The sequence below is a fragment of the Eucyclogobius newberryi genome, unplaced genomic scaffold (assembly GCF_026437365.1).
Source record: "Eucyclogobius newberryi isolate DKJ021-1_F unplaced genomic scaffold, fEucNew1.0.hap1 SCAF_121, whole genome shotgun sequence".
NCBI lineage: Eukaryota > Metazoa > Chordata > Actinopteri > Gobiiformes > Gobiidae > Eucyclogobius > Eucyclogobius newberryi.
The window spans coordinates 50,001-76,506 of record NW_027315748.1 but is presented as its reverse complement, the minus strand read 5'-3'; the positions used below and the strand labels follow the sequence as shown (position 1 = coordinate 76,506).

General features: G+C 42.9%; 1 protein-coding gene across 1 annotated transcript in view; it reads right to left on the bottom strand.

Annotated features, from left to right (window-relative positions):
• LOC140357027 (cadherin-6-like) overlaps positions 1 to 26,506 on the bottom strand; it is a 42,555-nt gene that overhangs the window by 7,993 nt on the left and 8,056 nt on the right. Inside the window, exons 2-6 of the mRNA XM_072442002.1 lie at positions 15,452 to 15,746; positions 14,889 to 15,008; positions 10,418 to 10,591; positions 1,489 to 1,676; positions 381 to 631 (exon numbers count right to left, since the gene is read on the bottom strand). Of these exons, the coding sequence (XP_072298103.1) occupies positions 381 to 631; positions 1,489 to 1,676; positions 10,418 to 10,591; positions 14,889 to 15,008; positions 15,452 to 15,746 (1,028 nt within the window). The remainder of the gene's footprint in view (positions 1 to 380; positions 632 to 1,488; positions 1,677 to 10,417; positions 10,592 to 14,888; positions 15,009 to 15,451; positions 15,747 to 26,506) is intronic.

Genomic DNA, 26,506 nt, shown 5'->3' with positions numbered 1-26,506 from the left:
TGGTGCCTCATATATGTGCCCAAAGTGGTTTATGGATTGATTCCCACAGTTTTTAGCGAGAGTACAGTCTATATCCTCCTCCTCGGATCTGCAGACAAACGGGTGCTACTCACATTATCACTATTTCCCCCCACCCTCCTCTCCCTCAAACCACGCTGATTGCATTTCCGGGTTTGTGAGAGGGGTCCAAGAAATGGGTGATATTTCATAACTATTATGTTATGGGTGTTGCACAACACTTATTATGATCAAATACCCTTAGGGTAGACTATGAAACAGGAAAAATAGCATGATATGGGATCTTTAAGGTTTTAAAAACCAGGTACAGTGCTTTTAAATATATGTTCTGAACACTCAAGAGTGGTGAGCACATGTCTTACTTGATCGGGCTGCGTGCTCCGTCTGGGTCCACGGCGCTCACGGCCCCCACCGCGGCCCCAACCACAGCGTCCTCCTTCACCTCCAGCGTGTACCAGGCTTTATCAAACTGCGGGGGCTCGTCCACGTCCTCCACGCTGATCCGGACCGTCGCCATGTCCTTGGAGCCCGTCGAGAGGAAGCGCTGGTCCACGTGTGTGTTCTGCACCTGGATCTCCACCGTGTACGACTGCTTACGCTCGTAGTCCAGGGGCTGAGGAGGAGAGCAGCGTTCAGCAACTGCACTTCTGTTTGCTCAGTGTGACAGGGTCTAGTTTATTATTAGCATTCACATTAACTGAGCGTAAAAATACACTGTTTGACAATTATTTGTGTGATACATTCGATATATCAAACCAATCCAAACAAATATTTTACAATACAAAATACAGGCTATTATAGGAAAGTATATTAATATATATAATATAATAATATAATATATATATATATATATATATATATATATGTATATATATATATATATATATATATATATGTATATATATATATATATAATATAAATAGCACACAAAAAGAATAAATCTGTAAACTTTTGCCCCTCGTCCAAGTAGCTTCTTCAGTTTCTCTGGAGAAGCTCTATTTTAAAAGCATATTTTATAATTTATAGATGATTTATCCTTAAAAATGCTTCAATTTGAATTGAAAAACTTTTGTTCTTTCATTCTGGTTTCATCAGAGATAATGACAACACTCATAGCTCTGTAGATAAAAGTACATTTGAGAAAGCTCTGGGAGTAAAATAAACGCCCACACTTGTTCCAAACTGGAGAGCGCCGTCACAACACTGGTTCCAAATAAAAACAATCAAACTTTTGCTGACTCCAGTTGTATCGCAGTAATAGCAGCTTAAGTACGTTTGTTTTGGTTGATTTCACTTTTGGCTCCGCCCAAAAACAATGCTGACCTCAAACGCTGCAGTGTCCGTGGCGACTGTACAAATAAAACACTTTTTCAGGATTCCAGGTTTCAGATCACATATTTCTTGTTATAAATCACCCAGACTGTTTTCCTGGAGCTGAAGTTGGACGTTCCCCTGGCGCTCTGGCTCACCTTGCTGACCATGATGATGCCCTCCTGCGTCTGCTTGTCAGTGGAGATCTGGAACACTTCCATGCCGTCTCCGCTCACGATGGTGAAGAACATCTCAGCGTTCTGTCCGATGTCTCGGTCTGTGGCCCGGACGCGGCCCACAGGAGATCCGTACTTAAAGGACTCAGGCACTCGGAACTGATAGATGCCTGAGAAGAGAGAGATGTTATCACTGAGGGAACGTCTCAACAAACGACTCTTATGCAGCGGTGAAGAGGTGCTTCATTTTGATCAGTAAAAGAACAAATACAATTACTTTTATGCATATATTTTATACTTTTAGCAGGATGTCAGCAGGAACGTGCTAAAATAACTCCACAATAACCACATAACTTTAGGCTTTTCTGTCCAGTTGAAGAAAGTGGTGCAGCAGAACGTGCAGATTCCTGCTCTCAGATGTGGTAAAGTAAAAGTAGAAAGTATCCTCTGTAAAAACATATCACTTAAAGGGATTGTTCCTGATCGCGGTGAATGTTTAGGATACTCAGAATGCGTAAGGGACGTGAGCGATACATTTATTTTAAAATGAACTAGTACTGTTTTTCATGTTTTAGGACAGTAAATACTTTTGTACTTCATTACTTTCCATCACTGTTCTTATGGCTGCTTTTGACAAACTTTTATCCTCAATGTAGCTTGGAAAAGTAATAATGAACTGAATAAGATATTATTTTATTATTAATAAAAAATTACCTCAAAGTCCTTTATTAAAAAAAGTTGTCTAAACAAAAAATACAACCTAAATTCATCGCCAAAATATTCAAAAAACAGATATTTTCTCGAGTCAATCAAAGCAGTATATACTGTAAATAGTGGCTTTTTATTTGAATAAAATTGTGATTCGTGTTATATTTGATGGGACCCACACAAATAGAGCTGGGACATGAAATCCTATTTATTACGGCTATATTTGTGATCACACTTACATGGCTTAATTCCTCTCAGAACAGTTTACTTCTGACAGATTCCACAGAAACACGGCAGAACAAAGAGAACATTTGATTCAAGCCTTGAAAAGTGTGACAGATTAAACGCGCTAAACCCGCGGCCGCCCGGCTCTTTCATGGGCCGCGCTGACAGCCCCACAAAGGAGCTCCAAACACCGGCTCAATAACGACTGAGGCTGGGACACTACGGGGGACGAGTGCTGACCATGAGTGTGGAAGTGTGCGTGCGGATTCATGAGGACGTAACACAAGAAGGTGGTGAGTGTGTAAATGTGTGAACAGAACCATCGTTTAGAGTATTGATGGTTCTTAAGTGACTCTCGTTGGTGCAGAAGCCGCTGTGACGTTTGCTGCTGCGCTGTGGGTTTTACCAACAAGTCTCAAAAGAAAGGTTTATTCTTCTGTAACATCTCCAAAGACCCCGTTTGTCTCCAGAAATGGATCAGCGCCACCAGGAGCTAGTTTACACTTTTAACCTGTTCAACTTTATTTTCCTGTGGGCCAGATTTTCCCAACACTGTTTGAATGAATTAAGTAGTTTTAATACTATAAAATGACTAGAGAGATTTGATTTTGTGAGCCAAATCCAGTGCCCATCCAGCTAAAGGACTAAACCAATACAAAACCAGGTCTAAACTAATGCTGAACCCAGATTTTAACCAGTAAACAAGATTTTTATATATTTGTAAAATGGATCATGGGCCGAATTATTTTTCTTGCTGGGCCTGATTTGGCCCCCGGGCCTTATGTTGCATAGCCCTGCTTTAAACTATCATGTTTATCGTGTGGCTGTGCTAATAAACTTCACTTAAAGTTTCCTACTGTCCAGGAGCCGAGTGCATCACCTGATCATAAGTTAGGTCGGTCCGAACCAGGCGCAGCTACGACTGGTCTTAACATGCGCATTCACGAGAGAACAGAGTATTTTGAGCTCGTTGCCTGGAAACATCATAGATTCTCTAGTTTAATAGTGTAAATTATCCAAAGGAGCTATGTCATAAATCTGTTTTATGTAAATTTGTACATGTCATATCAAAGTTTGTAGCAACAGATGAAAAAGCACAGATTTATAGTCAGACTCGCTATTCATGTGTGACCGCGGTCACATGCCTCTGCTCTGTCGGCTCGCTGGCCACACTTCTCTCATGTTGTAGCTGCACTTACGCCTGCTCCACACCGGGTGTAGAAGTTACACCTGGCCGTGTCATACAAAAGGCTTAAGTCCTTCTGGTTGTAACTATAAGTTGGTCTTAACGTTCAGACTTGAGTCGTACGTAGCTTAAGACCAGTCTTATGACCAGGAGGTGCACTGGGCTCTTGGTGTTAGTTTAGGATCAGACACAAAGTGCTCTTGACTTGAGGACTCGTCAGAACAGGCTGTGGACGTCTGTAACCGCGGCGACAGGCTTAAGTATGAGGCAACGTCCTCAACATGGCCACAACAACAAACATGTCACGTGAGTAATAGCAGTTTCTTTTTAAATATTTTTTTCTCTTATTATTTTTAAATGTTTTATGTTTATTCTTAAAAGTATTTTCTATACTACAACAGGACAGTGCAGTGTGAAATAGGAAAGAGACTGGGGAATGACATGAAGCAAATTGTCAAGAGCTGGATTTAAACTGACGACACTGCTGCCCCCCCACACAGCAGGCATATGTGCTGTCCACTCCACCATGAGCTGCAGTAAAGCCCATATTTCAGTAATAGTTTAAGTATACTTTTATTGCCGTCGTCATCAAGAAATACCCCAGGGACTGAAAAACATGGCCTCAAATGCTTTGACATTCTTGACTTGCCACGCCTAAAATCGCCACAAGTCGGCCCGGACCAAACAGAGAAAAACAGGGTTTTAGCTTTTTTCCCCCAAATTTGTGATTTTCATTTTTTGCATTATGTGAAAGTTGAAGTTATAAAGGATCCTCTCCGTGCTTCAGATAACAGTATTCGTTACCTTAAAAGTACACATTAAGCCATTAAAAATGGGTAGTTTTCGTGCTCCGCACAGGGGGCGTTGCCTTTTTTCTGCAGCGCAATGTTGATCTTTTTCCACCAATCAGCTGCGAACCACATGGCTACTTATTCAGCAGCAGCTGCGTGTTCTGCTCAGAGACATTATTACTTTCTCCAGACTTTCTCCAGAGCTTATCATTCCCTGGACTACATTGCAACGGAACTGAGGTACTTTTACTCTAAAGTATTGCTTTAACGCTGTGTTTTTAGGTGGTCTCGTAATGTCACTTTTGCCTCGGGCACCGGAGCAGAGATAGAGCAATGCTAAGCTAACACGCTGCTTCAGTGCACTCTGCATTATAAATACAGGCTTGAATTTAATGTGACTACTTTCTGAATAATTAACATAACGCAGTCTTTTGAAACTAGCTGTTTTGGGATGGTATGATGTCTGTATCTTCGTGTTTTTTACACTTTTGTTTCCCTTTTCAGAATTTCAGGTGCTCACAGCTGGATTTGATCAAAAACTATGCAGAAGTCTATTGCATTACAGCTTCGACTTTGCACAGCAGGTACTATTTATTACACATAATTTACTTAACTTCACTTTATTAAATGTACAATAAAGTGCAAATGCAGAATAGCAATTATAGACTGTTACTGTATGAATAGACATAAATGTCTTTATCACACGCAATAATGTCACATTCATGTGCATATAACTGATGTAAATAGAGTGTTTATTTTACCATTATTATTAGTATTATTTTGTCTTGCGCTAGCTGTTTTTATTTTATTTTATCTTTACTTTCCCCCTCCATTCCTTATTGAGAAATGAGAGGTTCTGTCTATAGGACATTTTGTTTATAAGAGTTCTTCTATTAAGATTGTTTTTAAACTTCCTATAAGTTATCTGTCCTTTCCCTCTATATCTTCTTGCGTTGCAACAATTAAATTTCTCCATGTGTGGACAATAAAGGATTATCTTATCAAATGTCTCATGTCTTAATCTAATTCCTTCCCTCTCTCCCTCTGTCTTCTACAGATACACTTTCCCTCAAACCCTCTGCAGCCGGTCAGCACGGAGCGACGCGCGCGCGCGGTCAGCACGGAGCGACGCGCGCGCGGTCAGCACGGAGCGACGCGCGCGCGGTCAGCACGGAGCGACGGGCGCGCGGTCAGCACGGAGCGACGAAATTTTTTTGGTGTCCCACTGCCATCCTCCAACCTCAGCCCAGCGAAAACACTGTACATTTTATATTTCATTATGTCATGCCAAGTGTTCAATGTTTTGCTGTTTGTGTTGCATTGAATCACCTGTGAATTCTGTTTATCGACAAATGGTAATAAACCCTATTCTGGTTTTGATTCTGATTCTTTGGGCCTTTTGTAATCTAAGTATTTCCATTTTAATATTGTTACTTCTAATTCTGATTCAAGTCCAGTTCAAGTTCTGACACTCCATCAATAAAACAACACTCCTCTTGAGTCTTTAGTGACAGCTGTAGGGGGAGGTGGTGTCAGTGTGACAGGGGGAGGGCTTATCTCAATGAGATGCAAATGAGCCCCGCCCCCCTGTGACTCTGGGCTCTATCAGGTGAGAATCTTTAGAGGCAGTTTTCTCAGTAAGAGGAATTCAGAGTTGTATACATTCAAATGACCACAACTTCCTCAAATATGATCAGATGTGCATGAGTGAGACATCATTGCATAGCTTTGATGTGAAACTGTGAATAACTCAAAATGTTTCTGGGAAGACTTGTGACTGGTCACATTTGTCACTGAACTAAACAAACGTGACTGAGATCTTCTGCAGAGTCAGAGGACCAGTCCAAGCACGCAAACTGCAGGGGACACAATGAGAAAAAAATGAACCCCAGGAAGTTTTTAATAAAGAAGCATTTAAAAAGGTTATATTTGCATAACAGCATCTCTTTAATTTGCCTAACAACATCAGAGTGTGGTGAAAAGCTGGATAAAGTGTAATAAAGAGGAATTAAGTTCCACATCCACAGCTGAACGTCCTCTGAATGTCGCTCTGCCGCTGTGATGGACGGGCAAATCCAATTGTGCTTTGATAAAGTCTTATTTGTAAACCTTCTGCTTAACTGCTGCACACAAATCTAATCCTGATCGAGTTTGAGCTGAATCCGGTCTGACTCCAGCTTCAGTCTCAGTGTGTTTCATTGCAATATTTCAATATGTTCTGCAGGTTTGTTTGAGTTCTGTTTCCCTGTTTACAGCCGAGATGACGAGAGGAGAAAGAAATATGAAATACCAATGCTAAATATGTCCAAAAATGTGGTTTAAAGGTGTGGCTTTTCCAGCTTCCACAATATGTTATTGCTTTGTCCGGAATGTTCCAAAGTAAGGCATTAAATGTGTGTCTCCATGGAGCCGAGCAGGTGATGGTGACTCAGCAGTGAAGCCGCTGTTTAAGGCTAAATCTGTTTGTTTCCCTTTATCAGCTCCAACACACTCAGTTTTCATGGAACCAAGCACAAATTACACTCATTATTATTCCCTTCGTAATCCTCTGCAGTCAGGAGTCACGCGGCACAAGACAGACTGGCCGGGATTAAATGATTTGTCCATTTTAATAAACTAAATGAAACTTTATGTTTTTTTTTTAAAACTATTATTATGGGTGAATTGCCATAAATCACTTAGAAATGTTTATTTGTTGCTCTTGTGTGTCAGAATTAGCTTTTCTCACCTCAGTCATTGACTATGCTGACAAAAACTGTCTTTTCTACTAAAACAAAATTGTCAAATTGACCCGTTTTATTTTTCTGGATCAAACTTTTCAGTTTTATTATTATTATTATTTTCTATTTCTTCCTTTGTCTCCATAGTTTAAAGGCAATTTTCTATGTTAATGTTCACATTTCTTGTCTGGCACAAATAAAAGTGTTGTGTTTGACTCTAATGCACTATTATTATTTCTAATGGTATATATTTAACGTCAGACTGAACACAGAGTCTTCATACAGAGACACGATCATACTGGTGCACCATGTACAGGCGAATGCATTTAACATGTACTTTTCTTTTCAGAGAATTTGCCGTCTTCTTGTTTTAAGGGAGCGTCCACACTTTTCTCTATTTGGTCCTAAATTGAGCCCATTTCAGTCTGGATGTGGACTTGGTTTGGTCCTGCAGCCTAAGCCCACAAATCCTCACCATTTCTGCCTCATTCATTACGTCTGCATTTATTTCCCTCATGTAATTCCCTCCGCTACCAGTAGATAGAGCTCCAACTCAATTCTTGACATGGAAAACACCTCAGATCTAACATAAGGTGCAAATGCAAGACCGAAACAACCCAAATGATGCAGAATATGTGTCTTTTATCTGTCGCCGGGGACTATTATAACACGCTTAAGAGCCTATGCTAGCAAAGTCTGCATAATGTGTCTCCTTTAAACTAGCGGCTACTGTTTTTAGCCTCATCTACTGTTTTTAGCCTCCTCAAAGCACCGGCACAGGGGAAGTCCTTGAACCTATAGTGATGATCAGAGCATAAAATCAGAGATGAATCACTTTGACTTGTTCTTCAGATATTACTACATGATGTACATGTAAATAGTTCTAATATTTCTTTGAAAATGCCTTTTCCCGAGCTCTGCAGAGTTCTGTGGAGTTGTGTTCAAAGCCTCTGTTTACTCTCTTCTTCAGATTAACATTTCATTAGGTTGAATTCAATAAGAAGGCTTTGGGAGAGAATTATAAAACTACTCGCCTCACTTAACCTTGAAAATGATGTTTACTTCAGCCTCAGAGGCATAAACTGAACATTAATGACGACACAATACTTTGGCGTGAAATACAGGGGTCAGTCAGGAAGGGCATCTGAGGTCAAAACTTCACCTGATAAATGTTTACAAGTCTGGACTGTTGAAGGCGGAGGAAGTGGAAACGTGAGAGCCAAGTTCACAACAGACCTTTAAAGGACACATATTATGCAAATGGACCTTTTTTCTCCTCTAACCATGTTCTAATCATGTTCTAACCACGTTCTAACCACGTTCTAACCATGTTCTAACCACGTTCTAACCACGTTCTAACCATGTTCTAACCACGTTCTAATCATGTTCTAACCATGTTCTAACCACGTTCTAACCACGTTCTAACCATGTTCTAACCACGTTCTAACCACATTCTAACAATGTTCTAATCATGTTCTAACCACGTTCTAACCATGTTCTAACCACGTTCTAACCACATTCTAACAATGTTCTAATCATGTTCTAACCACGTTCTAACCATGTTCTAACCACGTTCTAATCATGTTCTAACCACGTTCTAACCATGTTCTAACCACGTTTGAACCATGTTCTAACCATGTTCTAACCATGTTCTAACCACGTTCTAACCAGGTTCTAACCAGGTTCTAACCACGCTCTAACCACGTTCGAATCATGTTCTAATCATGTTCTAATCATGTTCTAACCACGTTCTAACCACATTCTAACCACGTTCTAACCACGTTCTAACCACGTTCTAACCACGTTCTAACCACGTTCTAACCATGTTCTAATCATGTTCTAATCATGTTCTAACTATGTTCTAACCACATTCTAACCACGTTCGAATCATGTTCTAATCATGTTCTAATCATGTTCTAACCACATTCTAACCACGTTCTAACCATGTTCTAACCACGTTCTAGCCACGTTCTAACCATGTTCTAATCATGTTGTAATCATGTTCTAATCATGTTCTAATTATGTTTTAATTGTGTTCTAAACACATTCTATTGCTGTTTCTTCCTCCATAAATCATCTCCAGACTCGTCCTGAGCATTAGCATGTCAGGGCAAGCTAGCTTTTTTCATTTCCCCTACATGTAAATATCTGCTTTCACAATCACGGCCGAGAGAGTCATGGGCCTTGTCATGGCCCCACGTGAAAACTGTCCCACCTCTTAACAACTCGTCTCATTAAAACAGTGGTGGGCGTCAGGACCAGCAAGGCCTTCTCTGCTGGCCTAAACATAATCAGAATACGATTTAAAAATATATATATTTTCCCTCAAATATTTATTAAATTATTCCCCGGAGTAAGAGTTTTACTCTTCATTTCATGGCGTTCCTCTTGTTGCACTGCTTCTGCTCCAGGTTCAGATTTGGAGGCTGGTCTTATGTTAGATCTTTTATCCAATCATATTCAACCTCATGTGTTGCCAGGGGTCTAAAATCTGCCGAGGCCTTCAGACTCAACAGAGCTGGTGCTTGTAGCTAAAAGTGAATGGAAATGAAAATGATGTGTCAACCAATCAGCTTCAGAGTTGGCTCTTGTACGTCTGCTGCTGTTGCTCAGGAGCCAGCAACAACGTCTTTTGATTGGATCACCAATATTGAGAATCAGGTCTTATGGGCGGAGCTCTGCGAAACCTCACAAACTCTGATGGAGAAAACTGCATTTGACAGACACATTAATCCCTGTATTACTAAGCTGTTTTTTCAACCCAGAACGGGCGGAAGGAGGACAATATATCGATTTGGTCGAGGATATAATTATAACGCCTTTCTCAAGACGAACTTTTCAAGAAAAGTTAGACATTGTAAGAAGAGGTCGTTCTACGCCGACGCTGCAAAGCCTGTTACAGGCGGCGCGTTGAAAACGCGGTAACAACACGCCCAGCATGGACGGCACGGACCACACGCGGCACGGACCACAGGCGGAAAACGCGCAGAGAACGAGCGCACAACGGCAGGGCACGGAGAACGGCACACAGAACGCGTGAAGAACGAGCACGGACAAGGTAAAGCAACGCCTGTTTAAACGTCTAGAGCCGTGGCATCATAATGATGGTAATATGATGGTAATAAGAGGTGGATTTATTCGGGTGGGACAGTGTATGACATCACTGAAGGCCCAAGCCCCAGACCCACGGTCCGCCACTGCATTAAAACTTCCCTCAACAACCCAAATTAGTTCCACGCAGGGCCCCCTCTGAAAGCCTGTGGGCCCCTCTGTGGTCTTACTCTGAGTGAAGCGCGGCGGGTTGTCGTTGACGTCGGTCAGGGTGATGTTGACGATGGTGCTCCCGGTCAGGCCTCCTCTCTGCCCCGCCATGTCTTTGGCCTCGATGACCACCTGGTAGTGCTCCCTCTGCTCACGGTCCATGTCCCCGGGGCCCAGAGCTGTGCGGATCACTCCTGAGACACAACAAACACAACAAACACAAGGTCTGCTGTTAGAGATCCACCACTTACACATGAAACAAACTCTGCCCTCAAACTGTTAGGGCCCATCTTTGTTCAGATCCAATTCTGATCTCCATGTTAGAGACACAGAAAAGCTGATTATGATTAATGCTCTAAAGTTACTTTTGTTTTAGTCAGCAAGCAACCACAATAACGGGGTTCATTGTTAATTGAGGTTGCATGTTATTTTAATTAAAAGGTTTTTAATAAGAACGTTAAGGCAGTTTTTACCAAGACAAAAGGTGCATTTTTAAAATATAACTTCATACAGTAATTGTGCAAACAAAAAGGACCTAACATTTGAACCTTGTGTCCAGATAGCAATGATGTCAGGGTGAGCTTCTCCTACAGTGCACCTGTAACCTCTGACCTTTGACCCAGGCTGCTTCCATTAGCTTTTGCTAACGCAGTATTTAACACAACAATAAAACACCACTGCAAATGGTCTCTACTCCAGATGAACGGTTCTTCATCCGCCTCAAAGAACTGGTTCTCCTCCTGAAGAACTGGTTCTCCTCCTGAAGAACTGGTTCTCTTCCTGAAGAACTGGTTCTCCTCCTGAATAACTGGTTCTCCTCCTGAAGAACTGGTTCTCCTCCTGATTAACTGGTTCCCCTCCTGAAGAACTGGTTCCCCTCCTGAAGAACTGGTTCTCCTCCTGAAGAACTGGTTCCCCCCTGAAGAACTGGTTCTCCTCCTGAAGAACTGGTTCTCCTCTCGAGTGGCTCCAGCTCCACTGTCTCTCTCACGTCCGTCTGAGGGAGTCAGATCTCTCCTTCACTGTTGAACTCCTCCAGGTTTATACTTTTTTCCAAAGAGGTTTGGTAGTTTTTCCTGGCTGAGAAGGCGGGTCTAAGGACAGAGGAGCTTGGGACATTTGCTAAATTCCTACGAACATTGTTTTTTAATCTATTTTCATTGTTGGCGTTCGAGGCACCTGCTGTTGTGATTTTGTGCGTTACAAAATTGAATTGAATTGAAACACCAATGTGCTGAAACAATCTAATTCTGGAGGTTCTGGCTATGTTGGCGAAGTTGGTAAAAATGTATTTTTAAGTAAATTTTTTATTCATTTTAGTCATCTGGCTTACCCAGCACCTGGGGCTAGTTTAACCAGAGGACTTATTTTTTTGTCCCAAAACACTTACATTTATGTAAATAGGTCGGACACATCCGAAAATGTAAGTAGAAAGTATTTTTTTGACGTCTCAGTTTACTGCAGTCTCCCCAACTCTAAATATAATGATGGGACGATAACAGCTTTTCCCAGTGCACTTTGCATCCTCACACTTGGTAATCCTCCTTAAGTGTGAATGGAGCAGAGTACTCAGCTCGCCTGTAACAGTGAACATATCATTCTGCCGTCAGCTTCAGACTGTCACTGTCTGTAATCTATTCTTTAGTCCCAAGCATTTGTCCACAGATGAGCAAAGCATTTGTGCCTGAGTGCGTCGTCCACCTATAGTTTTGTGCTACAGTCCGGAGCCAAAGGGTTAAACGTGTTCAGTTGTTGACAGTTTCTTGTTTGCTGCAGACTGAAGGAGCAGATGCTGGTTTGTGCTCCATCTGATAAAAGAACTCTATCAATCTCCTGGGAGTGTAAAACATGAAGATAACGCTGTAATCCTCTTTTTTCTGTCGAATTAACCTCTGGGAAGAATCAGGACCAGATCAAAAATAATAATCACAACTATTTGAACAGGCCTTTTATTTACTCATGTTGTTTGTTCAGGGCAAGCAAAGCAATCAGTGATTGTCACGACTATGTATGAATTGTTCTAAAATATATCCAAATTATACATACTGTACTTTTCGGGCAATACATTGCCCCACGAAATGTACGCAGAAATTAGAAATGGTCCATATACGTGCCACATCTGACAATAAACCGCAGGTGCCCACGTTGTAACATGATATTTACACATAAATAGTACACAATAGCTCGTGGCACACCCGCGATCTGCTGCTGCGCTGTGTTTTGAAGCCTAAAATACAGAGAACACGACGTGTCCCCTGGACAGTACTTCTACTGTCCACTGGAGTCTTCTTCTACAGCGTGTCAAAGCGCTTCCTGTTAGAGTGCTCCCCGGTGGCCGTTAGCCAGTAAAATCTATAAAAGAGATGCACCGTTGTATCAGCTGCAGGGTTCAAAGCGTGGGGAAAAAGTAGCGGCTTTAAGTCCGAAAAGTACGGTATCCATTTTCCGCTCACTTCTGCTGCTGAAGCTCGGCTGCAGTCACAGCTGTATTTTAGTGGCCTCTACAGGCCGCTGAGCAGTACTGCGCTGGAAGCCTGGTCCTTCTTCTCCTGCAGCTGCTTAGTCTGTGGGCGTGTTCCGAGGCCCGTTCATGCCCCGCCCTCTAACATGAGCTTTAGAACCAGAGACAGCAGCTTCTTTTAGAGCTCTGCACATGTGCTCTGAGGACCACAGCCTCAAACCCCATGGATCTGTGCTCAAACCAGGCAGAAGAAACCTGTGTCTGAGCATGTGCAGAGAAGTGAAGCCCTAACTGAGCATGTGCAGAGGAGAAGCGAAGCTCTAACTGAGCATGTGCAGAGGAGCGAAGCTCTAACTGAGCATGTGCAGAGGAGCGAAGCTCTAACTGAGCATGTGCAGAGGAGCGAAGCTCTAACTGAGCATGTGCAGAGGAGAAGCGAAGCTCTAACTGAGCATGTGCAGAGGAGCGAAGCTCTAACTGAGCATGTGCAGAGGAGCGAAGCTCTAACTGAGCATGTGCAGAGGAGAAGAGAAGCTCTAACTGAGCATTTGCAGAGGAGAAGAGAAGCAACAGCACCGCCAAATTTTAACAAACGGAAATAAAAAATATCTTTTAGAGACAAATCTGTGTTTGTAGCTCAAGCTTTGTTCACGTTAATAATGAGTAGACATTAGGCGCTAGCGCACCTTCTGGAGACATTTCACCTCAATAATTTAGTTTAGTTTGGTTTAAAAAAACATTCAGCATAAGAAGCATTTTGTAAATGGGACGTCCCACTAGGAATGAATGTACTTGCAGAGTTTTCTGACAAACATTGCAATTACGATTAGTGATTTACGTTCATGCCTTTGACCCCTCCTTCAATGGCGCTGGGGTTGACCCTGTCAGCAGCAGTGGCCCATCTCTAGAGCTTGGTCAGGACTAAGGATTTGAGCCATTAGTTGGATTCTGTTCAACGTTCTCACGTTAGAAACATCTGAGAAAATACTCAAATATGAGCTGATGAAATAATCCAAGAACACACGCACTTCAGAACGTGTTTGTAGAGGTTTAAACTACAGCCGCTTTCATTTAAAGAATAAGACAAATATGTTGTTGTTTGTAAAGGACTTAAATAATTGCGACCATTTACATTTTTCAATTGGGATCTATGTTTTTTACTTCATCACAAGTGCCTGAATCTCTCTTTAAGTGAAATTTGCTCCAGCTTTGAAATTGTCAAAAGCCAACAAGTTACTTTCAGTCAGGCCTTTTCTCTGACAGTCGCTTTACTCCCAATTATATTTACCACAAAATCAGTTCCTGTGAGCAGAGCTTTTGATCACGTCTAACTTCACAAAGAGTCCTGACATTTTGTTTGTGCTCCAAAGGCTTCAGGAGCAGCTTCAGTTTGAAATGAGGGAAGTTTAATCAGGCGTTTAAGGGAAAGTCAAACAGAATGATACGTAAAAAAAGAAGAAGAGATCTGAAGTTAAGAACATTTGAGATTAGGACTCCAGAGATGCTTCGTCTGCACAGCCACGGCAACGATGTCAATGTTTTCTAATTCAGTAACTTTTCTGGTTGAGGGTACGAGTATTGACACTCTACAACCCGACATAAATGCACTCTTTCTCCCATTCAAGTCACCGCAGCAGCAGAACCATCAGCCTCCTCAGCCCCCTCAGCCCCCTCAGCCTCCTCAGCCCCCTCAGCCTCCTCAGCCCTCTCAGCCCCATCAGCCTCCTCAGCCCCCCTCAGCCTCCTCAGCCCCCGCAGCCTCTTCACCTCCATCAGCCTGTGATATTTACTCGAATAAATCCATCCTATTCTTCATTGAACGTGGTCTGAACACCTCATATTTGTTCAATAAATGATTCATTGCACTCATGTTTTATTCGGTCTCCTCTGGATAAATGTTAAAAACCTCAAAAGAAAAATGAGAAAAGAGAGAAATCCTCAAACAGGAGCAAACTGAACAAACTAAACTCTGACCTTTGGAGTCGGGCGAGTGGAAAGGACATGAAACGCCGGCGGGAGAAATTTCTTACCAGTGTTGGGGTCCACAGAGAAGTATGGGTGCCCCTGGCTGATGCTGTACACCAGTTTGGCGCTGTTGCCGTACATGCTGTCGTCTGCGTCTGTGGCTGTGACCTGGATCACCGACGTGCCTGGGGAACCCACACAGAGGACATACAGTTTAGTGAGAGGGTCAGGGCCCAACAGAGTTTCGGCTCGACCAGAAGTGCCATTACGACGGAAGTGGGCGGGGCAGAATAAAGTAGAATAAAGCCTTACATCTGATCTTAAGTGAGTTATTATATCACAACGTGTCTGTCCCATGACCTGTCCCATGACCTGTCCCACATTTGTAACTATTTGAGGTGGTCACCCTGGTTCAGTACTGGACCAAACCATCCAAAACTATAGGGTCATGGATGTAGTTGTGCTGTGAGCAGGCTAACACACCACTTGCTTGAGCAGTTCAGAACGAGGATTATTGGTGTTCTGAGCCGATTACCTACACAAATATATATAGTTTTTAATTCTAATGTGTCTTTGGGGATCTTAAAAAGTGTTTTGTATCATTATTATGAGTGGAACATTCTCGTACCGATCTCGGCCCGCTCCGGCACGCTGCCCGTGTACATCTCTTTGCTGAAAGTGGGCTCGTTGTCGTTGATGTCGTGTAGTTTGATCACAAACTCGGTCTCCGGTTCCAGCTTGAGGCCCGTGCGCTTATTGACTACGGTGGCCCGGAGGACGTAGAAGGACTTCTCTTCTCGGTCCAAGCGGCGCGTGGCGTGGAGGTCTCCGTTGTTCTCGTCCAGGACAAAGATGGTGCCCGCTCCCTCTCCAGACAGAACATACTTCACTGCATCGTCCCCTCGGTCCTGGTCCGACTGCAGCTGTGGACGAACAACAAAACCATTATAGTGAGCAGACACACAGCTGTACGTGGTGGAAGAAGTACTCAATTTAGTTTCTTAAATCAAAGTACAGACACAGGAACCGTCAATGCACTCAAGTAAAAGTATCACTTCAGAGAAATTGTAGAAAAAGGTTCAGTTGTTTCATCTGGACTCAGTTTTAGAAAAAACAAGACCTTTTGACTCTCAACCAAGAGTCATTGTCAATCTGCGAATTTAGACCGGGAACTCAGATATGTATTCTATTCCGTGATAAGCCCCGCCCACTGGGCGGGCCCTCCTAAAGTAGAAGAAAAAGTTTCAACAGAAACTTACACCTCTTTGTTTTTTATCAAGCTAGCCTCTTGTTTGCTATCAGTCCTTTAATGAGCTAATTAGTCTCCCTTTTGTGTCCCTGGCTCACTCTCTTTCTCTTCCCTGAGGACCTGATTTGCATCCGAATGCCCTGGACCTCTACCTCTCCAGGGGTTCAAAATCCCATTATAAACCACAGGAAGATTGAATCTTAACCCTCCATTCCTGTCTAGGTAGGTCTTTCTTTTTTAACAAAAATAGCCTCTTTAACTCCTCTTTCAAACCTACTTCTCTCCCTGCTTAGAATCTTCACCTCACTGACACAGGTGAACACTTTTTAATTCCAAACCCTGCAGCGTATCTCCACCACTTTATCTAAATTTCCACACATTTCAAAGCATAAATCGTACAGAGAACTATTAAGACAGCTAAAGTCACTCACACCAGCCCTGGAGCGCCGCTGAAGAAAACTGAACGCACCTGCACCACCGCGAATACCGCTAACACCGGTAACACCACAAACACCGCTAACACCAGCAACACTACTTACACCGCTAACATCACAAACACCACAAACACCGCTAACACCAGCAACACTACTTACACCGCTAACATCACAAACACCACAAACACCGCTAACACCAGCAACACTACTTACACCGCTAACATCACAAACACCACAAACACCGCTAACACCAGTAACACTACAAACACCGCTAACATCACAAACACCACAAACACCGCTAACATCACAAATACCGCTCTATCTGACTCAAAGACTCAAAGACTCTCTATCTGAGCAGATAGTCACACTGGACAATGTCAGTGTAGCCTCCAGTTCTACTGTAAGAAACCTTGGAGTCTTATTTGACCAGGAGCTCTCATTTAAAGCTCATATAAATCAAGCTTGTAAAACAGCCTATATCCATTTGCGCAACAAGAGCCAAAATCAGAAGAATTCTGCCTAAAAGTGATGCCGAAAAACTTATCCATGCATTTGTAACGACTAGATTAGACTACTGTAACTCCCTGCTTGCAGCGTGTCCTAAAAGCTCCATAAAAAGCTTTCAACTGGTTCAAAATGCAGCAGCAAGATTACTAACAGGAACAAAAAGAAGAGAGCACATTACGCCGGTGCTGAAGTCTCTTCACTGGCTCCCCGTCGAGTCTAGAATCAAATTCAAAATTCTACTCTTGACCTACAAAGCCATAAATGACATGGCCCCATCCTACCTCAAAGATGCTATAGAACCATATCATCCAAACAGAGCTCTTCACTCTCAGAATGCCGGCCTTCTGGTGGTGCCAAGAGTCTCTAAAAGTACTGTAGGAGGTAGAGCGTTTAGCTACCAAGCTCCTGTGTTATGGAATCAGCTCCCGACCCATGTTAAATATGCTGACACAGTCTCTTCATTTAAGTCCAGGCTTAAAACGTTCCTCTTCGAAATCGCTTATGGTCAGACTAGTTAGGAACAGAAACATAAACCCACAGCTTTAGCTACGCTGCCCTAGGAGTAACTATGCTGGGGGAAGTATGACAGCTTGAGCACTATCCTCTTCTTCTTCTGACTACTTATGCTATCAAACAATATTTATTTTTTGATTCCACTTGCAAACTGTTCACCGCCTTCTTTTTCTTTCTCTCACTCCTGAGGACCTGTGGACCCAGATGCCCCTCCCCTGGTGAAGTGGTCCCTGCCCTGTGTGGACGGTCCCTCATCTGCCTGAGGAGTGGGTCCAGCTCGCCCCCGACGGTCCCTCATCTGCCTTAAGAGTGGGTCCAGCTCGCCTCAGACGGTCCCTCATCTGCCTGAAGAGTGGGTCCAGCTCGACTCAGACGGTCCCTCATCTGCCTGAAGAGTGGCTCCAGTTCGCCTCAGTCGGTCCCTCATCTGCCTGAAGAGTGGGTCCAGCTTGCCTCAGACGGTCCCTCTTCTGCCTGAAGAGTGGGTCCAGCTCCAGTCTCCTTGTGTCCGTCTGTCCGTCTGTGAGAGTCGGATCTCTCCTTCACTGGAACTCCTCCAGGTTTCTACGCTTTTTTTCCCAAAGAGGTTTTTTTTTTTTTTTTTTTGTAGTTTTTCCTGGCCGAGAAGGAGAGTCTAAGGACAGAGGACCCTGGGACATCGTCCCTCGCCACCACAGACATTGTCTGACTCCATCGCCACCACAGACATTGTTGATTCATTTCTCCCTGTGGCCCTCAGAGGCAACTGTTGTTGTGATTTTGGGCCTTATAAAAATAAATTGATTTGATTTGATTTGAACACCGGTAACACTACTTACACCGCTAACACTGCTAACACCACAAACACCGCTAACACCGGTAACACTACTTACACCGCTAACACTGCTAACACCACAAACACCGCTATCATCACAAACACCACAAACACCGCTAACACCAGTAACACTACAAAAACCGCTAACATCACAAACACCACAAACACCGCTAACACCAGTAACACTACAAACACCGCTAACATCACAAACACCACAAACACCGCTAACATCACAAATACCGCTAACACCGGTAACACTACTTACACCGCTAACACTGCTAACACCACAAACACCGCTAACACCGGTAACACTACTTACACCGCTAACACCACAAACACCGCTAACAGCAGCAACACTACAAACAACGCAAACACCGCAAACACCACAAACACCGCTAACATCACAAACACCGCTAACACCGGTAACACTACTTACACCGCTAACACTGCTAACACCACAAACACCGCTAACACCAGCAACACTACAAACACCGTTAACACCGCAAACACCACAAACACCGCTAACATCACAAACACCGCTAACACCGGTAACAGCGCCAACACCGCTAACACCGCTAACACCGGTAACACCGCCAACACTGCCAACACCGCTAACACCGCTAACACCGCTAACACCGCTAACATCGCCAACACCGCCAACACCGCTAACACCGCTAACACTGCTAACACTGCTAACACTGCTAACACTGCTAACACTACACAGATGCTCCACGTGGATCTCTCTCATGTTTACTCCTCAGGCTACGCTAGCGCCTTCAAAAGATCCACTTCTTTGGATTTCTGTAGCGAGAGCTCAGTGCTAGCTTCGGCCTTTGTGTGCGCTCGTGGCTTTTCCAAACTCGTCCGGACGATTTGGCTGTGATAGATGCCACGCCGCTGGAGAAAAAGGCAGTGGAGGAGTCTCTCCAGTGGATGAAAGAGGCGTTTCTGTTGCTGTTGGTAAATGTATGTGGAGGGAGTTTGTTCTGAGAGACTTTGTGCCTGAGGGGACAGAGAGTAAAGGAATCTAAGCCTTTGCTAACACATCCAGCGGCCAAGGATTGTGACGTATCTTGCCCAAGGACACAACAACATGCACAAGTTAGAGCTGGGACTGTGCTAACGACCAGACTAGGGGTTCAAAAGTCTGATACTAATTGATTCCAAGACTACAGTAGTATCAAAACTAGCTACTCATTCGAAGTATTGATTAAACAAATAAAATAAATCATGTTAATAAGACAAATTTGATCTTTTGTGAACCGTTTAAAAAAAAATGTGTGTTGAAATTGTCCAAAACCTTTTTATTATCGTTGTGATCTTGAAAATGCTAGAGAGAAATGAGTACTTTCCTTAGTATCGACGCTGATTTTGACACTTTGAACTGTGATGATTAAATAATAATAAACAGTTGATAAAATTAAAAATGCATTTGGAGAAAATGACCTCACGATGTCCCATAAATCTATAGATTCATACTAAACATTGTACATTTCAGAATGGAGGCATAATGTGATTTCACAGGAGAGACTGAGATTAACCTCAGAATATAATAAAATATGAAAAATGCAGGTGTTTCAGTGAGTGATATCAGAGCTGTTTGAACACATTTAACATGGGATTTTACTGCATTTCTTTATTTAATAAGAGATTATGATAAACACCTTTCAATTAAGGCAAAATCCGGATTTTAGGTTTTACTGGAAAAACACTCAAATAAATGTTGAGCCCACAATAGTTTTATCTTCAACTATATTACATACTTTTGTAAATCTCAAGTACGATTTAAAAAAAATCTTTGTTATAGAAAAGCAAAGTAAACAACAGTGGAGATCCATATTTAAAGATTCTGAACTTGTTCTGAGTTCAGAAGGAGTTCGATGGATTTAAACAGCAGCAAACATGCACCAGCTTTAAGCTGACTCAGGGTTCAGCTCCAGTTCAGCATAAGAAAACCTGATTGTTGCATTTTGTCAGCGTAAATATGAGTGATGCTCCACCTGAGCACACAGAAGCAGAATGCCCTGTGCCGGGGTCAGAGAGGGGCTCAAATCCTCTTTAGCAGAGCAACTGACGCCACATTCACACTTTACATCCTCTGACGGAGCAGATTCAGCCCGTCGTGCACATCTGTAGTTGTGGAGACGAGAAGATGAACAGAGTTTGAGCCCATCCCAATTTTTAAACATAAACTTTCATTTTCCACACAAAATAGTTCATGTTTCCATGGTTTCATACAGCTCCTGCAGCACGTGACTAAAGGTGTAGAGGACGCATCACGGCCATTCAGCCTTTGGAGGTTTTCTCCATAAATAAGCACACATCTTAAACATTAGGGACCCTCGGCTGGTCCGAGAGGCTTTGAAAGAGTTTTCATTTCCATCTTCTAATAATAAACATCTGAAAATCATTGGTTTATTTTTTATTTGAGATTGAATTAACTTTTCAGTTATGCAAAGGTCATTTGTGATCATTTCTCTTTAAACTTTGCTCTCTCGCTTAATGAATTCATGTATAATTATTAAAATCGCCAAATACACAACCTTAATAAAGGCGAGTCGAGGGTTAAATCATTACCCAAATAAAAACATAATTCATTAGTATCTTTGTCCGTTTGGTTACAGAAATCCTCTGCGTAAAGCCTCCGTCATCTGTTCGTCTCGTGGCAAAAATAATCCACAATCTCTGAAACGCAGATGAAGTTTGTTAATTGCAGTCGACTGCGTTCGTTTCAGTGTGAATTCCCCCGGCATCACTGCAGTGGGGAGTGAGTGGTGCATGCTGGGAAAGCGTGAGCACATGTGCAGGAGCTTTTTGATCAGATAATATATTCAAGAAAATAAACGGATAATTGGTTATTTCTAATGAATCAACGATAAGAAAATTTACATAAAACATAAACAAATACAAAATAATATAAATGTAAGAGAAGATCCTTCTCTGGACCCTGAGTCTGGACACAGATGATGATGATGATGATGATGATGATGATGGTGATGATGAAGAGTTTCTGATAGTGGTCGTGTCTTACTTTATAATTGTTACTAATAAAATATGACTTAATTACGTATTACTTAATTGCTTGAGTGTAAGACTACTGAGTGTTTTATTTGTTTGGATTTCCTGAAGACTGCATCGCCGCCGCGTCTTCTGCTCAGGAGCCGTTTAGAAGGCTTTTGAAACGTACCACTAGGGGTCACTCTTGATACACTTGGCCCTCGCCGCATCGAGCTGGGAAACAGGTCTCATTGTCACGTTCTCAGCTCAGCAGGACGTCACATATATGCATTATATCAAGAGTAGAATTATATACAAAAGACCAAACGATCATCTAATGTAAGCCTCATTTGTTTCATCACTCCGTATTTTAATTAATTTATGGATTTATTGTACCAGATCATGATGTACAATTATATAGTTTTCATTTTATTGTTGATAGTTTGGCATGAATTTCAGTTCTATAGATAGTATTTTCAAAGATCACAAAACAGGCAAATACAGAGATGAAATGAAAAATGAAAAATAACATATTTTTTGCCCTAACTAAGTAGAACAACACGTCAATCACAAAGGCAGTTCTTGGAGGACTTCTCAAAACTGTTGATTTAACCAACTGAAAGTGGTCTTTTTCCTCCATAAAGAACAACCCTGTCTTATTCTGCATAAAAGCTGCAAGCACCCACAAAAACATCTGAAATACATAGTTTGTCAGTTCATATTTCAGTCAATGTAATTAATAAAATGTGCACTTGGGACATAATCTGATTATTAAAACACAAATCTAGTGACATTTGCAATCGCCTGGATAAAGTGGGACTGAAACACAAAGAAAACGCCTGTCAGACAGCAGCAGTGAAGCGAGTCAGTGCAGACCCCCAAGCTTCAGGGGGAAAGTGTTCTAAAGGTCTAATGAAAGCTAAAGATGAAGTGTATATTGGCTCATTAACAGTCTGGTCACGCCTGCTTTTCTCCTGTCCTGTTCACCACACAGAGTCGAGCTGTTGGCTTCATTCCTGAAAACTGATTTGAGTCATACTTTCTTTGCAGTGCGAAATCAGGTTTGGAAAAATATCTGAATAGAGCATCACGACCCGCAGCGTGAACTTAGCCTTGCACATTCACCCGAACAACTGTTTAACAAAGAAATACTGTCCAGAGTCGTCATGTTTTAGACCTGCTTTGGTCAGGTCCAACTGCTTTTCTGTGGTACAAAGTAAACCGCATGGTTCAATCATAAATAATGATGTTTTAAAGGAGTGAAAAACATAAAAACACGAAAACACAATATGTCACTTTACAATGCACATTGCGTAAATCCTCCTAAACGAACACGATTGCTTTTTTCTGTCAAAACCGCTTAACAAAAGTGTCCATATTGCTCTTTAAAAGCCGCACTTTCCTCCCTATTATTCCAGCCACATCCCGCGCCACTTTGACTAAATGTACAGTATATTGCTTGAATCTGTGCGAAAGACGTGTTCATCCATTTCCCCTTCGCACATTATGAAATATTAAAAAGTGTACATCAAGTCTTCCTTCACAGTGATTTTAGACTGACAAATCATTCATGAGCTCCCACGCAGAGGTAGAAGTCCACCCGCCGCCTCACGCTCGCTCTCTATCATTTCACTGCTGTTTGCACTTTTAATTGAACATAAAACTTTTCTTTCCGCCAACTCTCTTCTTGTTATCGACCGTAGGTGAAGGTAAACTGGCTTTGAAAAGTGATAGCAGAACATGCAAACGAGGGGCCAGGCTGTGGTCATAGGCAGTGGTCAGAAGAAGAATGAGTTCAAATGATGTTTATTCCCAGGTGTTTGATGAACCGTGTTCAGCGTTAGCACGTCCTCTGCAGCTGAGAAACACGTTACATTCTGAATCTTCAGTTTGTGTCAAAGAGCTCTGAGATCTCCTGTGGTTTTGAAGTGTATAAATCAACACCAGATTTGTTTTGGTCTTTTCTGCCTCAAATTACATTAATTACAGTTGTGTGCTTACATTAGCATGTTAGGGCAAGCTAGCTTTAATATCCTCCCTTTGTAGTTCCTTCTGCTGCCATTAGATGGAGTGCTACTTGAATTATTGCAGTAGAAAACTCCTGAATGATAGATAACCACACACGGTGCATCTGCATCCCGGAGGTCAAGTGGCTAATTAGAGCACAGCACATATGCCAGGCTCCAAGTGCAGCTGGCCACAGTGCTGTGAGTTCAAATCCCGACTTCGACAATTTACTGCATGTCCTCCCCTCTCTCATCCCCCATATCACACTTTCCTCTCCTGTCTAATAAAGCTTTCTTCATACATTATTCACAGTTGAAATAGAGGTACTTTAGCAGGTTTAATGGACAATAACAGTACAAGTAATGCATAAAATGTCTTAAATGAGATTCTAGGCTTGGTAGAACAAAATCTCTGAAAATTGGAAATGTAATTCAAACTGTGATAATGACAAACGTTTGTAATGTAATTTATTAGTATTATTTTGTCTTACGCTAGCCGTTTTTATTTTATTTTATTTTATCTTTATTTTTCCCCTCCATTCCTTTTGTCTATAGGAGTTTTTGTTGATAAGAGTTTTGTTTTTAAGAGTTCTTCTATTAGAGTGAGTGTTTTTTAAACTTCCTATAAGTTATCTGTCCTTTTCCTCTGTATCTACCTGCGTTGCAACAATGAAATTTCCCCATGGGTGGACAATAAAGGAATATCTTAATGCCCTCCACAGGTTGGCAGAACTGTCCACGTGGTAAATGTCACTGTGCTTGTGCCAAGAATACATTATTACATTATTTTAAGGTGCAGTGTGTGGCTTTTCTGCTCCAGCTAGTTTTCATGGAGATGTTATTGGTTTGCCAAGAACAGTGTTTCTCAAACTGTGGTACGTGCACCACGCCTCTGTTGTTCTAACGTTTGATTCATTTGGCCCTCGTTGTGGTGAGGTCTAAACTGCCCACAGATGACAGAGGATCCATGCTCTGATCCATCATGGCCGATACACTGGCCTAGAATGTTCCACAGTCACAGTCAGTTAACACTATTGCCACGGTGAAAAGCAAATGGTATCATCAGGCCAAGTTACAGGTCAGATCTCTGGAAAGGCTAAACAACACAGAACGCCTGTGACAGCGCCATGCGTCCACTCTCATTTTCAATGGGGCCTTTAGCGTTAGCATTAGCGTTAGCCTCCAGCTATAAAAACTATGGAAAAACCAGGGCTGTTTCTGTGACAGACAACGTCAGAGCCTCGTTACAAAATATGACCATGTGTCCATGTTTTGTGTGGACTATTGACCTTAGCATTAAGCATTTAGCATTTGGTACCAAAATTAGCATACATGCTAACAACCACATAATTCATATTTCTCAAATCTAACGAGCTCGGAAGTCAAAATAAAAACAATGTGACTTCTTTTTATATAATTGTATTTAAAGAAATCTGGCACCATGTTACCGTGACAGCAAAACGCTGTCTTTAGTAAAAAGCACTTATAAACTCATTGTCTTGAATAATTAGGATGCTCAGAATACGAGAGAAAGCGAGGAATATCTTTGGACTGCTGCAAACAGTTTAAATGAATTTGTTGTTTTCACGTTTTTAGTCAGTAAAAATCTGGTAGAGCACCTTTAATTAGTGAACTTTAGAACTTTAGATAGTGGCAGAGGAAGTTTATTATTACTCGATACAAAATGTAACAAACATGTTCAATTCACACCTAAAATCACAGCAGCAGTTGCCTTGATGGGCGATGGAGAAATATAGAAGTAGAGGAAGTTCACAGGGGTTTAGTCTGCATCCCCCGTCCTGACCTGGAAAAACTCAATCTAGAGGAGAGCGTGTTACTCCGGGCCGATGAGGAGCTGTTCATCTAGAGGAGAGCGTGTTACTCCGGGTCGATCAGGAGGCGTTCATCTAGAGGAGAGCGTGTTACTCCGGGCTGATGATGAGCCGTTCATCTAGAGGAGAGCGTGTTACTCCGGGCCGATCAGGAGGCGTTCATCTAGAGGAGAGCGTGTTACTCCGGGCCGATCAGGAGCCGTTCATCTAGAGGAGAGCGTGTTACTCCAGGCCGATCAGGAGCCGTTCATCTAGAGGAGAGCGTGTTACTTCGGGCCGATGAGGAGCCGTTCATCTAGAGGAGAGCGTGTTACTCCAGGCCGATGAGGAGCCGTTCATCTAGCGGAGAGCATGTTACTCCGGGCCGATGAGGAGCCGTTCATCTAGAGGAGAGCTTGTTAATCCAGGCCGATGAGGAGCCGTTCATCTAGAGGAGAGCGTGTTACTCAGGGCTGATGATGAGCCGTTCATCTAGAGGAGAGCATGTTACTCCGGGTCGATCAGGAGGCGTTCATCAAGAGGAGAGCGTGTTACTCCGGGCTGATGATGAGCCGTTCATCTAGAGGAGATCGTGTTACTCCGGGTCGATCAGGAGGCGTTCATCTAGAGGAGAGCGTGTTACTCCGGGCCGATGAGAAGCCGTTCATCTAGAGGAGAGCGTGTTACTCCGGGCCGATGAGGAGCCGTTCATCTAGAGGAGAGCGTGTTACTCCGGGCCGATGAGAAGCCGTTCATCTAGAGGAGAGCGTGTTACTCCGGGCCGATGAGGAGCCGTTAATCTAGAGGAGAGCGTCTTACTCCAGGCCGATGAGGAGCCGTTCATCTAGAGGAGAGCGTCTAACTCCGGGCCAATGAGGAGCCGTTCATCTAGAGGAGAGCATTTTACTCCGGGCCGATGAGGAGCCGTTCATCTAGAGGAGAGCGTGTTACTCCGGGCCGATGAGGAGCCGTTCATCTAGAGGAGAGCATTTTACTCCGGGCCCATGAGAAGCCGTTCATCTAGAGGAGAGCGTGTTACTCCGGGCCGATGAGGAGCCGTTCATCTAGAGGAGAGCGTCTTACTCCAGGCCGATGAGGAGCCGTTCATCTAGAGGAGAGCGTCTAACTCCGGGCCAATGAGGAGCCGTTCATCTAGAGGAGAGCATTTTACTCCGGGCCGATGATGAGCCGTTCATCTAGAGGAGAGCGTGTTACTCCGGGCCGATGATGAGCCGTTCATCTAGAGGAGAGCGTGTTACTCCGGGCCGATGAGGAGCCGTTCATCTAGAGGAGAGCGTCTTACTCCAGGCCGATGAGGAGCCGTTCATCTAGAGGAGAGCGTCTAACTCCGG